This window comes from Natator depressus, chromosome 18 (genome assembly GCF_965152275.1).
Source record: "Natator depressus isolate rNatDep1 chromosome 18, rNatDep2.hap1, whole genome shotgun sequence".
NCBI lineage: Eukaryota > Metazoa > Chordata > Testudines > Cheloniidae > Natator > Natator depressus.
In genome coordinates this window covers 13,908,815-13,921,611 of record NC_134251.1, presented here as the reverse complement: position 1 = coordinate 13,921,611, position 12,797 = coordinate 13,908,815, and the positions used below count along the sequence as shown (strand labels likewise).

At 38.9% G+C, this 12,797-nt stretch overlaps 1 protein-coding gene across 5 annotated transcripts in view; it reads right to left on the bottom strand.

Annotated features, from left to right (window-relative positions):
- Window positions 1–12,797, bottom strand: part of RERE (arginine-glutamic acid dipeptide repeats) — a 412,980-nt gene that overhangs the window by 134,905 nt on the left and 265,278 nt on the right. For all 5 annotated transcript variants that reach the window (XM_074975155.1, XM_074975156.1, XM_074975154.1 and 2 more), the window contains 3 exons: window positions 12,295–12,343; window positions 7,352–7,476; window positions 6,339–6,438 (listed from right to left, as the gene is read on the bottom strand). In XM_074975155.1, the coding sequence (XP_074831256.1) occupies window positions 6,339–6,438; window positions 7,352–7,476; window positions 12,295–12,343 (274 nt within the window). The remainder of the gene's footprint in view (window positions 1–6,338; window positions 6,439–7,351; window positions 7,477–12,294; window positions 12,344–12,797) is intronic.

The window sequence follows — 12,797 nt, the reverse complement described above, 5'->3', positions numbered from 1 at the left end:
CAAACTGAAAGCTTGGAATAGGATCAGATGGGACTGCAGGGCCGCCCGTCTTCATCTTTTCATTTGAAAACTGCAACTTCTGTCCCTTGTGGGCCAATCTGACCTTACACAGTTGGATTAAGTTACCCACCACTGAAATGCAGCTCTCTCTGGTGTGGAAGGCAGAAGAAACTATTTAGCTCTCCCCAACGCTCACAAGCAGTTAGGACAGTGAGTGAAATGGTTTGGCCTTATATATATTAATTTGTTATCACTAATTCATAAGAAGATACATCTGCAAGAGTTTTTTCTTAGCCCTTCGCATTGCAGTCAAAAGCCTTTTCCACATTTAATGTGCTGCTGGAGTGGGCTACTCATTTGTAAGTTCATTAATAATTGCACAAAATGAGAGTGCTAAAATAGTTTTAAAATTAAATTGACCTGACTTGGAAAGACTCATTGCAGGAGATTTTTTTTTTTTAAGTGAGTAGCTAAAAATTTTGTCATTACTTTGGAGAGGACAAGAAAATACTGGAATCCAAAAATTTCTAATTTCAAGTCCCAGCTCTTCTACATAAAGACATCTTTTAAAAAGAAGACACTTATTGGTCTTTGGAAAGCTCTGGACCAAAAGGGCTATATAAGTACAAAGTATCACTAATATTAATATAAAGAATTCATGTTAATTATCCTGGCTCTTTGAATGTCTCATGATGTTACCCACACTGACCCAAAAGAGAGGCCAGGAGCCGCAGCCATGTATTTCTCCAATTCACAAGGTAAATCAAGTGGGGTTGCTTTACTATTACACACAAATCTACGATACTCCACTGTCTCCCATTTTACGATCGATGAGTAAGATGTTGTGGTTCAATGCAAGATCTGACAGCCAGAACTTTCTCTGCTGAAAATCAATGCTCTCACTTCACATGACTAACATTCTAAAAGATCTAATATATTATCAAAACCTTCATGTTCACAAGTGGTTTTTTTAAACTAGTTTTAAAGAGTCAGACAGCAGAACTCTCTCTCCCATGCTACTCTTTCAACAGCAGTAGCACGAGATTTTCCACTATTTAAAAAGGAAGCATTGTTGATGAATCTCTGAAGGCGGCTTTTTTCCCCCCTCCAAAGTGACAGCCAAAATGCATTAGGGGGTCAATGATCTCCAAATGAAAACTTCTGCTGCTCTTGATTTGCTGGGAGACACATTATAAATACAGCATGAAAACCTGACATCAAAATCAGGGAATGGAAGCTGAAATTTACCCATGCTATTATGTAAATAATCACTGGAAGGAGTTGTTATACTAGAAAATATACGCTGCATGGCATCATCCCTGATCTTCATTTCTATCTGGCATAATTAACAATAAATCATACTGTGGGCTACAGCACTCTGTTATTACATAAATAAAACACTAGCAAAGGAGCTTGTCAAGTCTGATTTATATGAAGTGCTGCTCTGAAGTTTATTGGATTTCCATAATAAGAAATCATACGGCATATCAATTTTTTCCATTAATCTTCCAAACTACACATCATAATTTCTAAACAAAAACCAACTTAGTACAGCATCAGCTGCTCACAACTAGCTTGCTGGGCAAACCCAAACCCTGCTCTAAGTGGACAGACACTGGAGGAGGAGGGAAGATGGCATCACGTCAAGAAAACAAAATTCTTTGCAGCTCAGGCAACAGCACCAGCCAGATGAAAACTTAGGGCTCAGTCATGCACCCACTGATGTCTCAATGACTTTGATGGCTGGTTAAGCTCTTACAGCCTTTGTCAGAACATCACACACCTACGTTAAGTGGAATCTGCTGTAACTCAAATCAACCTTCTAGACAGGTCTTGGCTACTTAGACAGTCTAGTTTTAACTGGATTAAATGCATTTTCAGATAGTGGGAAACTGCCACTCATAAAAAGATATTTTAATATAGAGAAACAAAACTGAAATATGAATTATATGTACGTATCTTCAGGAACTTCTAAAACACGATGCATGTAACGTTTATACAGAATGCGCTCCAAAAATATACCTCGAGTACCTGGATTCAAGAGTGAATAAACCACTGAACATGACAGAAATCCAGCAGCCTACGTCAAGCCCACTATATAATCCTTTTGGAAGTGCTACCCAGCCCATGTGCAGGCCAAGTTACTTAGCTGGAACTATGGATGGTTCCAGCTCTGCATGGTTGAGAAGGTGGTAGAGAGGAGGATAGTTCCAGGCAGAGAGGAACAGAGGACTTCTACCAAAATGCCTACAGAAAGCAGCAGATCTTATGTAATCGCTGGAAAAAAAAAAAAGGTGAATGTAAGAACTTCACTGGGCAACTCTGACCACTGAACAATAAGATATCATAAGAGGGCAGCTCTGTAGTGCTCAACTTGAAAAGACTAGACATAAAAATTATGAGGAATGGTTAGCAGCTGTCAGAACAGTAAAGTAAATAAGACTTAAGGTGTAAAGATCTAGCTTGTGGATATGCAAGACGCTATATAAAAGGCACAGATGGTTTACACACCTCAAAGCAATCAAAAATATAAAGTGCAAAAACAGAGGAATAAAACTAGCTTAATTAAGGGGTAAATTAGAAGTTTATTATGTTTATTAGAAGACTTACAAAGTGGAAATCCAATACGATCAACATAAACTGACTGGAAAAAACAGCCGATGCTAGACAAGGTGCATATTAAAAATACAAAGGGGGAAAAAGAAGAACAGATCAACCAAATATATCAAGACAAACTCATAAGCCTGTGATGCAAGAAATTGGCAAGCGCAACCACAGGCCCTCCAGACCACCAAGGAATTAATGGGGTAATTAAAGAGGATAGAGAAGTTAAATGAAGTTTCTGCATTCATCTTTCACTATCGATGACAAGGAGGAAAATTCCAATTCCAAGAGCTCTTTGGTGATTACTGGTGTTAACAGAGATTTGAGTCTTCTAAATAGGAAGTCATGGAGCAACTTAAAATGCTCCAGAGCAGTAAGCCAACAGAACCAGATGGCATCCGTCCCAAGGGAAAGGACGGAATCAAAATGTAAAATAGCTGAAAAACAGTTGAGGATGTGCAATATAGCCTTAAAATGGCAACTGTTCTTGAATATAGGAAAATCATTAACACGTTATCTGTCTTTTAAAGAAAGGAGCCGTGGGAGAGCCTACGAATGGAAGCCCAGCGAGTTTTATCTCAATTCTAAAATGGACTTGCAGGCTAATTAAGTGTAGTACTTGAATAAGTACACATGATAGGGTCAAACAAGCATGACTTCTTAAAGAGAGACAAGGTGGGCGAGGTGATATGTTTTACTGGACCACTTCTGTTGGTGAGCGAGACAAGCTTTCAAGCCACACACAGCTCTTCTTAAAGGGAAGTAGTCAGGTAGTTTAGATTCAAGTTTGGGGTTTATTTTATGTTGTGTATTTTTTTTATTTGGAAAGACTTTTACAAAACATAATAGAAATAAAAAAGTTTTTAGTTTGGTGTTGCTGCAGGGGAATGTTTTAAATCCAGTCATTGAAGCATTGTGGTATATTGCATGAAAACCAGACAAAGAAAATGACTTCTGTTTTACTGTCCCAAACTGAATGAAATGCAAAAAAGCCAAGAACTAAAATATAATATTTAAATGCTGGTTAGTAAGCTAATGTAACATAGGTAAGGACATTTGTATATGAAAAATTCATGTTTTTAACTTGAAAGTGACCCTAAAAAAGAAAAAATTTCTCCCTCAAACCAACCTTTTGAAAGTCCACATAAGTTCCACACACGTTTAGAACATTTGGAAAATTTTGGTAAGGTTCCATTACAAGACAATATATTAAGCAAAATAGTTCTGTAACAGCTACAAGCAAGGAAATGCCTGTTGTGGGATAAAAATTCGCTGATTACATTTAATAGACATGCTTGGTTTGACAGATATGAGTAGGATCAGTAGCGTCATCAATTTAATAAAATCACCAGAAACACCACATCCCGGATGGTGTAAAGAAGCTTACCCTATACTTTGCCTAGCGCAATGGGGTCCTGATCTATGGCTAGGCAGCTAGGCACTACACTAATATAAACCCTACTACGACTAACACTGTTAAAGAGAGTTCTGATTATTATATTACTGCATAATATTCTCTAAACAAAAAAATAAACTCACTGTTGTAATGGTTATTGCTCTATTTCTGATACCTACATGCCAATGATTTGTAAACTTGTTAACTGCCTAAATAAATAAATAAATAAACAAACGAACAGTTACGAAGAAAATTACTCAAGCAATTAGAGACAGCCATAGCGAATGTCTGCCTCTCAGAGGGTACGAAAGTTAACAGCCTAGTACCCCAGGTTAGCATTGATATTATTTACTATTAAACGATCTGCAGAAGTAGAATAGACGTTGGTGAATTTTGCTGGTATCAATAAATAGTTTCTTTTTGGTTAGTGGGAGCGGATTAACTTGCACAGTGGACAAAAGTAGTCTCAACTTCTCATGTATGCTCTGGCGCTCTGACACCACATGATTCTTTTGAGGACAGTGACAAGAGTCATTGTGGATCGCTAAATGAAGATGCTGGTCCAGTCTGCAGAAAAGCAGTTTAAAAATAGAATGCCCAAGTCAATTAAAAAAATGGACGAAAGAAAATCGAACAACATATCCTTGTCAGGACGACTGTCTGGTTTGGTAATCTTCCCCTTAAATTGTAGTTCCACTCTGAAGAATAGCACTGTAAAAACTGCATTGGGAAAATCCAGTTTATAGTCTCTCAACAATTCCATAGAATGTACTCAGCCAACACAGTTTCTAGCTGGCAGCTCTGCAACTTTAACCTGGGCTCTAAGGGTATCTCTACACGACAATTAAAAATCAGTGGCTGGCCCCATGACAGCTGACTTGGGCTTCCGGGACTCGGGCTAAGGCCATTTAATTTCAGTGTAGATGTTTTAGCTCAGGCTGGAGACCGGGCTCTGCTCCTAGAGCCCTAATGTCTACACTGCCATTAAACAGCCCTTTAGGCCAAGCCCTGCAGGCCAGAGTCAGCTGGCGCGGGCCAGCTGCAGGTGTCTAATTGCAATGTAGACATACTTTAAGAGTCAAGCTGTTTTTTTGTTTTTTTTCATCTCGCAGGGGCTCACCAGTACTAAAGGTTCTGCAGGTCAAATTAGGATCTCACCTACATATGTACAAGCCCCATTACCTTCGGTGAGCTTTCCTAGGTGTGAGTGATTGGAATTTAGCAAATAATCTTGTTGATTATGCACAAAATGAAACAATACAACAGCTCATTCCCAACCGGATTTGCTTGGCAGGTTGAACAGATATTAAAAAAAGAATAAAAACTTCATCTGTCACTAAAGTCAGCGGATACAACTCTGAATACATACAGGGAACAGACCCAATACGTCAAGTGGTGCCATTTTTACCATGGTGACTTTTCAGAGTAGAAAAATTGCAAGTTAAGGAGGAAATAGTGGAGATGGAAAATATCCAATAAAAGGTCAAATAAATTAATCAGTTGTGTGGCGAGACTTCAAAAACTAGGATTATTTAGCCTTGAAAGAAGAACTAGATGAGATTTTACTGAGTTATTGAAAAATATGGCATCACACAAGACAGTTTTTTTCAGCCTGTTCCTTAAAATATGAACAGGACACTCCATGAATTTACATGTAAATTTATTCGTAATAAAATGAAGTAATTATTATTACATAGAGTCAGCTGGTGCTGTTCAGTACCAAAAACATTGAATCAACTACTGTAACTGGATTTTAAGAAGAGCTATATATTTTTGAGGGCCACTAACAGCATTTGTAGCCATGGAAGACAAGTTAATGAGAGAGAGAATCAAATCGCATGCTTCCAAGCAATCACCGTGGAGTGGTGAGAAGGAGATCTTTCCCCACATATAAAGAACTGGACAATATGCAATTGAGTGCTTTATCAGTTTCTCTTCCTTTATGAAAGACCAGGTATTTATAACAGATCAGAGCCAAATGGATGATTGAAAAGACCAATGGTCAGGTCAGGCACCCCCTATGTTTTATGGAAACTTCGGAAGATAACAATTAAATCTGGAATGACCCATATGAACGGATTATAATACAGAACAATAATTTCTCTCTCTAAATACTCACTTGGAACCCTGCAGATGACCGAGGAGATAACTAGGAGGTATTGATTGGCATGAAGCTAGTAAGTCCCAGGCTACTGATGAGATCATGCTATGACTCCAGACATGCTCGAGTTCAGGGTTAATAAATCTGTTATCCATGTGCTGCATACATTAGATGGCCCTTTAAAATGCAGTAAAGCCAAGGAACTCTTTTACGGAGTCAACACTTCTGGATACTTACTGTGTTGAGTGCATTGAGCGTAGTGTCATCACGAGAGGCTGCAACGCAGCCATCTTCTGTGGATCCTCCATCACACATCCCTGCAAAAGCTGCCATGCTCCTTTATATTTGAAAAATAAAATGAAACAATTCATCCTCTAATTGTACACATTTTGCAATATACAAATGCTACTTACACTGTAAATCACCATTTTTAGGGCTCTGTTTTGCCCACCTGCCTGACTTCAGTATTGGGCTATTTTTAGTCCTGGATAATTTTCAAGGTATTATTCAAAGACTCACTCCAAGATGATATTAGCATAATTTAATTCTTCATTACTGGAGCACCCAGAGGTCCAATCAGCATTGTGCTAGGAATACCACCTCTTATGAGGATGCAGTCCTGCCCCAGACAGCTTACCTGTCATCATAATTTTAGTTTAATTAAGTCAGCAAGCTGTCTTGGAACTAACGGTAGGGTGCCAAGTCATTCGTTTATTACAAATTAAAAATGATTATTTATCCACACGTCCTGAGTTAATGCCTGACCCACAATTTTGGGAGCCTGATCTTTATGTATAAAGATCTGAATTGTTTGATCCAACTCCCTAGGCATAGTTCATAGTGTTAGGGTGAACCTTAGCTGTACAACCTAGTGTTGCCAAAAGAATATTTACTACAGGAAAGAATTCTATACTGTAAAGGTTATTTTATTCACAGCTTTTACTTCCCTAATTGACCTGTACACTTTAGATATTACATCACTATTTATGTTATACATATAATTACTTTGTTTTCAATCCAAAAGAGACAGCCCAGAGTGACATTCCTTTGTGACCCAAAATAGCTTTGGAGCTAACACCATCATGTCTTGACATTGGCTCCCAACCTAAAAAAAATCAACTTCTTAACATTCTAATGTGATATCGCCTCTACACCGGACGATGGGCAACCTTAGCTCAATGTTCTTATGCCATGTCCCACATTTCAGCTTGAGTGCTCTGGGGAAGCTGGGTTATCTTGGCTTCATGTACCTTGCTGCCCTGAGGTACATGAGCAGGTCACAGTCATTGACCCCTGGCATCCACACAAGTTCTTCATGTTGTGTCACAGTGTCACCATCCAGAGAAGGAAACGGCTGCAAATCTGGAAGCTTGGCCTATAAAAATTGAAACAGAGTTAAAACGAACAGTGTTGATAACAATCATGCAGTGGCCTGTACATTGGAGTTCTCTGTGAGGGAAGTGTTATCATGCCCATTGCACTGATGGAGAAACTAAGGCAATGACAGGCTAAGTGACTTGCCCAAGGTTTCACGGGGAATTTGTGGCAGTACTGGTAATTAAACCCAGATCTACTGCCTCCTAGTCCTGTGCCTTCATTAAAGATCATGCTTCCTCCCTTTTTCAAAAAACAGCAACATCAGCTGGCACACATCACTAGGTAGCACCATCTCCTATCGCACTCACAGGGAAGCCTTTAGGGTGCACATTCCAGGCGCAAGCATCTCACTGCAAGCACCATGGCCTGGAGTTATTTTAAATCATTTTTAAACTCATACTGTGAGCATCGTCCTCCATCGTACAAAAATGAAAGCACCTTCACAAACATAGGACAGTTTAACCTCTGCTGAAGGGGAAAACAAGCTGTTTCCACTTGTTAAAAGGAAACCATTCTAACCACTGTTTGGCAGGATAAACTGCATGCACATAATACATAAATATGAAAGGAGGCAAACATATGACTACCTAGGGAGGTATCTACTTCATTTTAACTCCTCAATAAAAACCAACATGTTTGAGATTTACAAATAAGGCCTTAGTAAATCATTAAAACCCCAAAATGACCCAAGGAAATTTGCAGAAAGCAAGATAGCTCAGGGAAATGACCTCTGCCATCAAATGTACCAAGAGACCCAATTAGCATGTTTAGTCATCTGTAGAAATAGGACAAGATAATGGAGATCATTTTTGGAAACAGCTTTTAAGCCTTATAATTACCTCTTACAGTTACAATTCTAAACATTTTTGAAAGGCAATATTTATATACAACCAGTAATTAGAAGTTATCGGTTCAGAGGTCTTTCATTTTCTGCTTTTCAAACTATTTTTTGTACTTCTTCACTAGGAAAATGGATTTATCACTGAAATTTTCTGCTGCTGAAGGATTAGCAGACATTACAGCCCCCACGGCCAGTGGAGATGTGTATTAGACATATACACGCTGTGCACCTGCTTCCAGCAGCCAAGGTGCTTAAACAAACTAGCATCCTTTCATACCCGAGGACCAACAAGCTTCATTACTGTGTTTCCAAAAAAGAATCTCTTTAATGGGTCATGTCACAGAGCTGTTAGCAAACCAGACAACACAACAGAAACAGTCAGCATAGTGAGTATACAGTAAACATTCGTTGATTGTTTTCCTTCATCTATCACCATAATGTAGTATTTGAATTACCACTGTGCCTAGGAGCCCTACTCACAGACCAGAATCCCACATCTAGCTCTGTGAATTTTAAAACAGGGCACTGTTGCAACCAGAACACACTTTATCTTTACTACTTTTATTACAGTAGCCCCAAGAGGCCCAAGTCATGGTCCAGGACCCCACTGTGCTAGGTGCTGTACATACACAGACTATTCCTGCCCCCAAAAGCTTACAATCTAAATAAAAAGAAGGCACTGTTGTCTATTGGCTAGATCAGTGGCTCAGAGTTAGGATTCCTAGGTTCTAATCCCGGATCTGTCGTAAGGATTTGTCTTTGCCAGAGAAGAAAGGTGTGTTCTTCATGTTAACTAACTTGAGGTAAAAATCCTACTGAAGACAAAGCAGCTTACTGTTTTCGCATGTGTTAGCAGGTCAACTTAAAGACTACGGGGGAGCCTTGTCTTTTATTTGACCTACTGAGTTGTGTGAAACCTACAAACTGCCTCTTCACTAGGACCTCAAGTTAGCTAAGTCGAGTTGACAAAATGCCTTTTTTTCCCTCCTAGCGAAAACACACCCCAATTCATTTGCTGACCTTGGACAAGCAACTTTAGTGGATGCTTCTGAAAATATTACCTTATTTTAGGTGCCCAGCTGGAGTTTTACATTCACAAGTGTTGAGCATCTCCAACGCTCACTGAAGTTACTGGCAGAGGTAGGTGCTCTGCACCGCTCCGCATGAGCCTTAAGAGTCTCAAAAATCGGGCAACCAAAAATGAAGGTACCCCAAATTACTCTTCTTTGTACCCAAGTTTTTCCATCTATAAAATATAGCTAATAAATACGCCTCACAAGGTAGATGAAGAATGTCTGTAAAGTACACTGATAGCTTCAGATGAAAGTAGCTTTGGAAGTACCAAGTACAGTAATGCCAGTATTGTTAATTTAAAAAGTAACATGTGCTTTAGTCACTTTTTTGGGGGCTGTTTTTTAAAGCAAGTATACTCCAGGATGCTACACAGAATGTACATTCTTCAACTTTCACAAGAAATAACGGTCGAGTTGTTTAGTCGGATCTATTTAGCTTAACAAAAAGAAGGTTAAGGGGAGACTTAATTACAGTCTATAAGTACCGACATGGGGAACAAATATTGATAATGGGATTTTCAATCTAGGAGACAAAGGTGCACAATCCAATGGATGAAAGTTGAAGCTAGACAAATTCAGACTGGAAGTGAGAGTTAAAATTTCAAGCGTAATTAACCATTGGAACAACTTATAAAAGGTTGTGGTGGATTCTCCATCACTATCAATTTCTAAATCAAGATGGGATGTTCTTCTAAAAGATGTGTGAGAGGAATTAGTTTGCACAAGTTCTATGGAGGTCAGACTAGATGATCACAGTGGTCCCTTCTAGTATTGAAATCTATGAAAAAGGAGTCTGGACGGATAACACAGCCGGAATATCTCACACGGGCCCGATCTTACAAGAGGATGAGTGGTCTCAACTCCCATTGGAAGGATTTGCCCTAACATGTCAAAGTTAGCTCTAGCTCTGTCCATGCTCCTGTACAAGGAGATTACCTACAACAGTCAGGAAAGATTTTCCCAAATAAGTTGGAACAAACTAAGAGCTTTTACCCTTCCCTAAAGCCACGTCCAGCAGCGGGTTGTTTGTCTGAGTCAATCAGTCATAATGCTATGAAGCTGCAATCCCTACTTCCTCACTCTGTATTATGACAACCAGAAATGACCAAGGCACCACAGTGGTTTTACAAGCTTCCCGGTTCCTCTCATCTTTCACAGCCAACAGACCATACAATGCACTCAAAAAATGGACTCAGGGCTTCTGTATCAAAGATCTATACCTCCCCTGTTTTTACAGGGTCAGAAGGTCACACATCAACTGCATCATAAAGTTCCTACAAAAGGCAAATAAGATACTACAACTGTAAGTCCCTGTGCGACGAGGGCATGACCAGCAAGAAGATCTTGATAATCCTCCTGAGCTCTGGTGCCCCAAAGTTGAACTGTGCTCTATATCATTTCTGAATTTAATACATTTTAAACAACCTTTTGGCATTGGGAGGAGGGTTTTTTGTCCTAGACAGATAAGCTTCCACTCCTACAAGCTTGAAGGAGTTAAAACAATAAACTTACTGTAGCACCAAAGCGAAAATCATCGCTTCAGAAAGAGGATTTTATCCTGTACCAACAACAGGCAGTACAAAGCAGAAGTGAAGGAAAATGGTTTAGTAAGAATGCAACCAAAAGCATGCTATTCATCCACTTGTCTTAATACCTTGTTGAGGTCATTACTTGCCTCCAAGAAGGAAACCATCCCTTTACAACCATGACAGATTTAGAGCTGGTCTGTAACAACTTTTGAATACTGTATGTTGACCTGGTTACTGAAGTTCCCTGTACAAATATATTGGTTTAGTTTAACACGGGACTATTGGGAAAAAAACAAGCAGAAAGGAGAAAGAATAGTTCAAGACAGGACACTTCTCAGTCAAAACATGAGTTAAGAGTAAATGCCAAGACAGGAAGGGGCCCAGAGAACACAGGACATCAAAAGACCACTGGCAGGTTTGAAAAGGAACGTTCTCTCAAATTCAGTCAGACCTGCAAGGTAAAAACAGAGGATACATAGTGTACTGTAGCCCAAGGCTCAAACTGAGAGAGAGAGAATTGTGGAACTCTGACCCAGGATAGCTAAAAGGGGGTGCTTTGAGAGAGACCAGGAAGAGAAGAGAATACAGCTAGCCCTGTAATCATCTCAACCCCATTAACAGACATTCTTGAAAATATAATACAGTCTATTATCAATTACCAAACAGCACAAAAGCTTTACTCCCTTCACCACACTCCTTGCTGCCTTGAAACTTTGCATAAGTTTGAACAAAGTTCTCTGGCCGTCCAATTTTGTTCTCTTGCATTTGGCAGATTTTGATGACTTCCCCTGTTTCCAAGGGACACTAAACCAAACTATGGCTCCATATTGTTTACCGTCAGTAAATAACTAAAAAACAAGGTAAATGTCTTAAATAAAGCAAACAGCAAGCTACCATCTTAACAATTTGATGTGAAGTAAGATTAGAAGACTCTGAAAACACATAAAAAACAACTTTCAGTTACTGTTAAGTTCAATTTTTTTTTTTAAATGTTGGGGCAAATTTAATAGTTAAATTCAGCTGAAAATTTATTAATTTTAATGAGACAATTTTTTTTCTGATTTCCCATACTTTCCAATAGCAGACCTGATTCCTTTAGTCCTACAGTAGAATATAAAAAATATCTTTTGCTGGAAAGTGTCATTAAAATTGCAGCCTGCGCTGAAGAACAGTCCTGTTTACCATGCTGATACTGAGAGTAACAGATCATTCTAACGAAATGCTCACGTGCAAGTATCTAATTATGTATATTATATTTTAGATGCTTACAGAGACATACACACACAATTTTGAGTCCATATTCCTTGAATTAATTAAACTACTATAACACGTTGTTAGAATTTTCAAATAATAAAAACAAACAAATCCTTTACCTGATGACTGGGTCCAACTCTGATCTCGCCCTGGGTGCTGTTCAGCCTCCTACCATGGAAGACAAAGAACATCTGTGAGTAGAGGTTATAACTAACAAAACTTTGTACTATTGCGCACACAATCAGAGAAGGCCAGAAGGGACCAATGTGATCCTTTACAGACCAGCTCTATAACACAGGCCTTGCCTGAATTTGTTTGAACTAGAGCCTCTCTTTTAGAAAAGCATACAATCTCGATTTAAAAATTGCTAATGACAGAGAATCCACCACAACCCTTGGTAAGTTCTCTCAATGGTTCCTTACCCTCACCGTTAAAAACCTGCATCTTTTCCTACTCTGAGTTTGTCTGGCTTCCGCTTCTAACCACTAGATCTTGTTATATCTTTGTCTGTTAGATTGAATAAGCCCATTAATACATGAGAAACAAAAATGTGATCATGTATATACTGTACCAATACAAAAACCTTTTGATATTATGTTTGCAATGCATGCTGAGAAGCAGC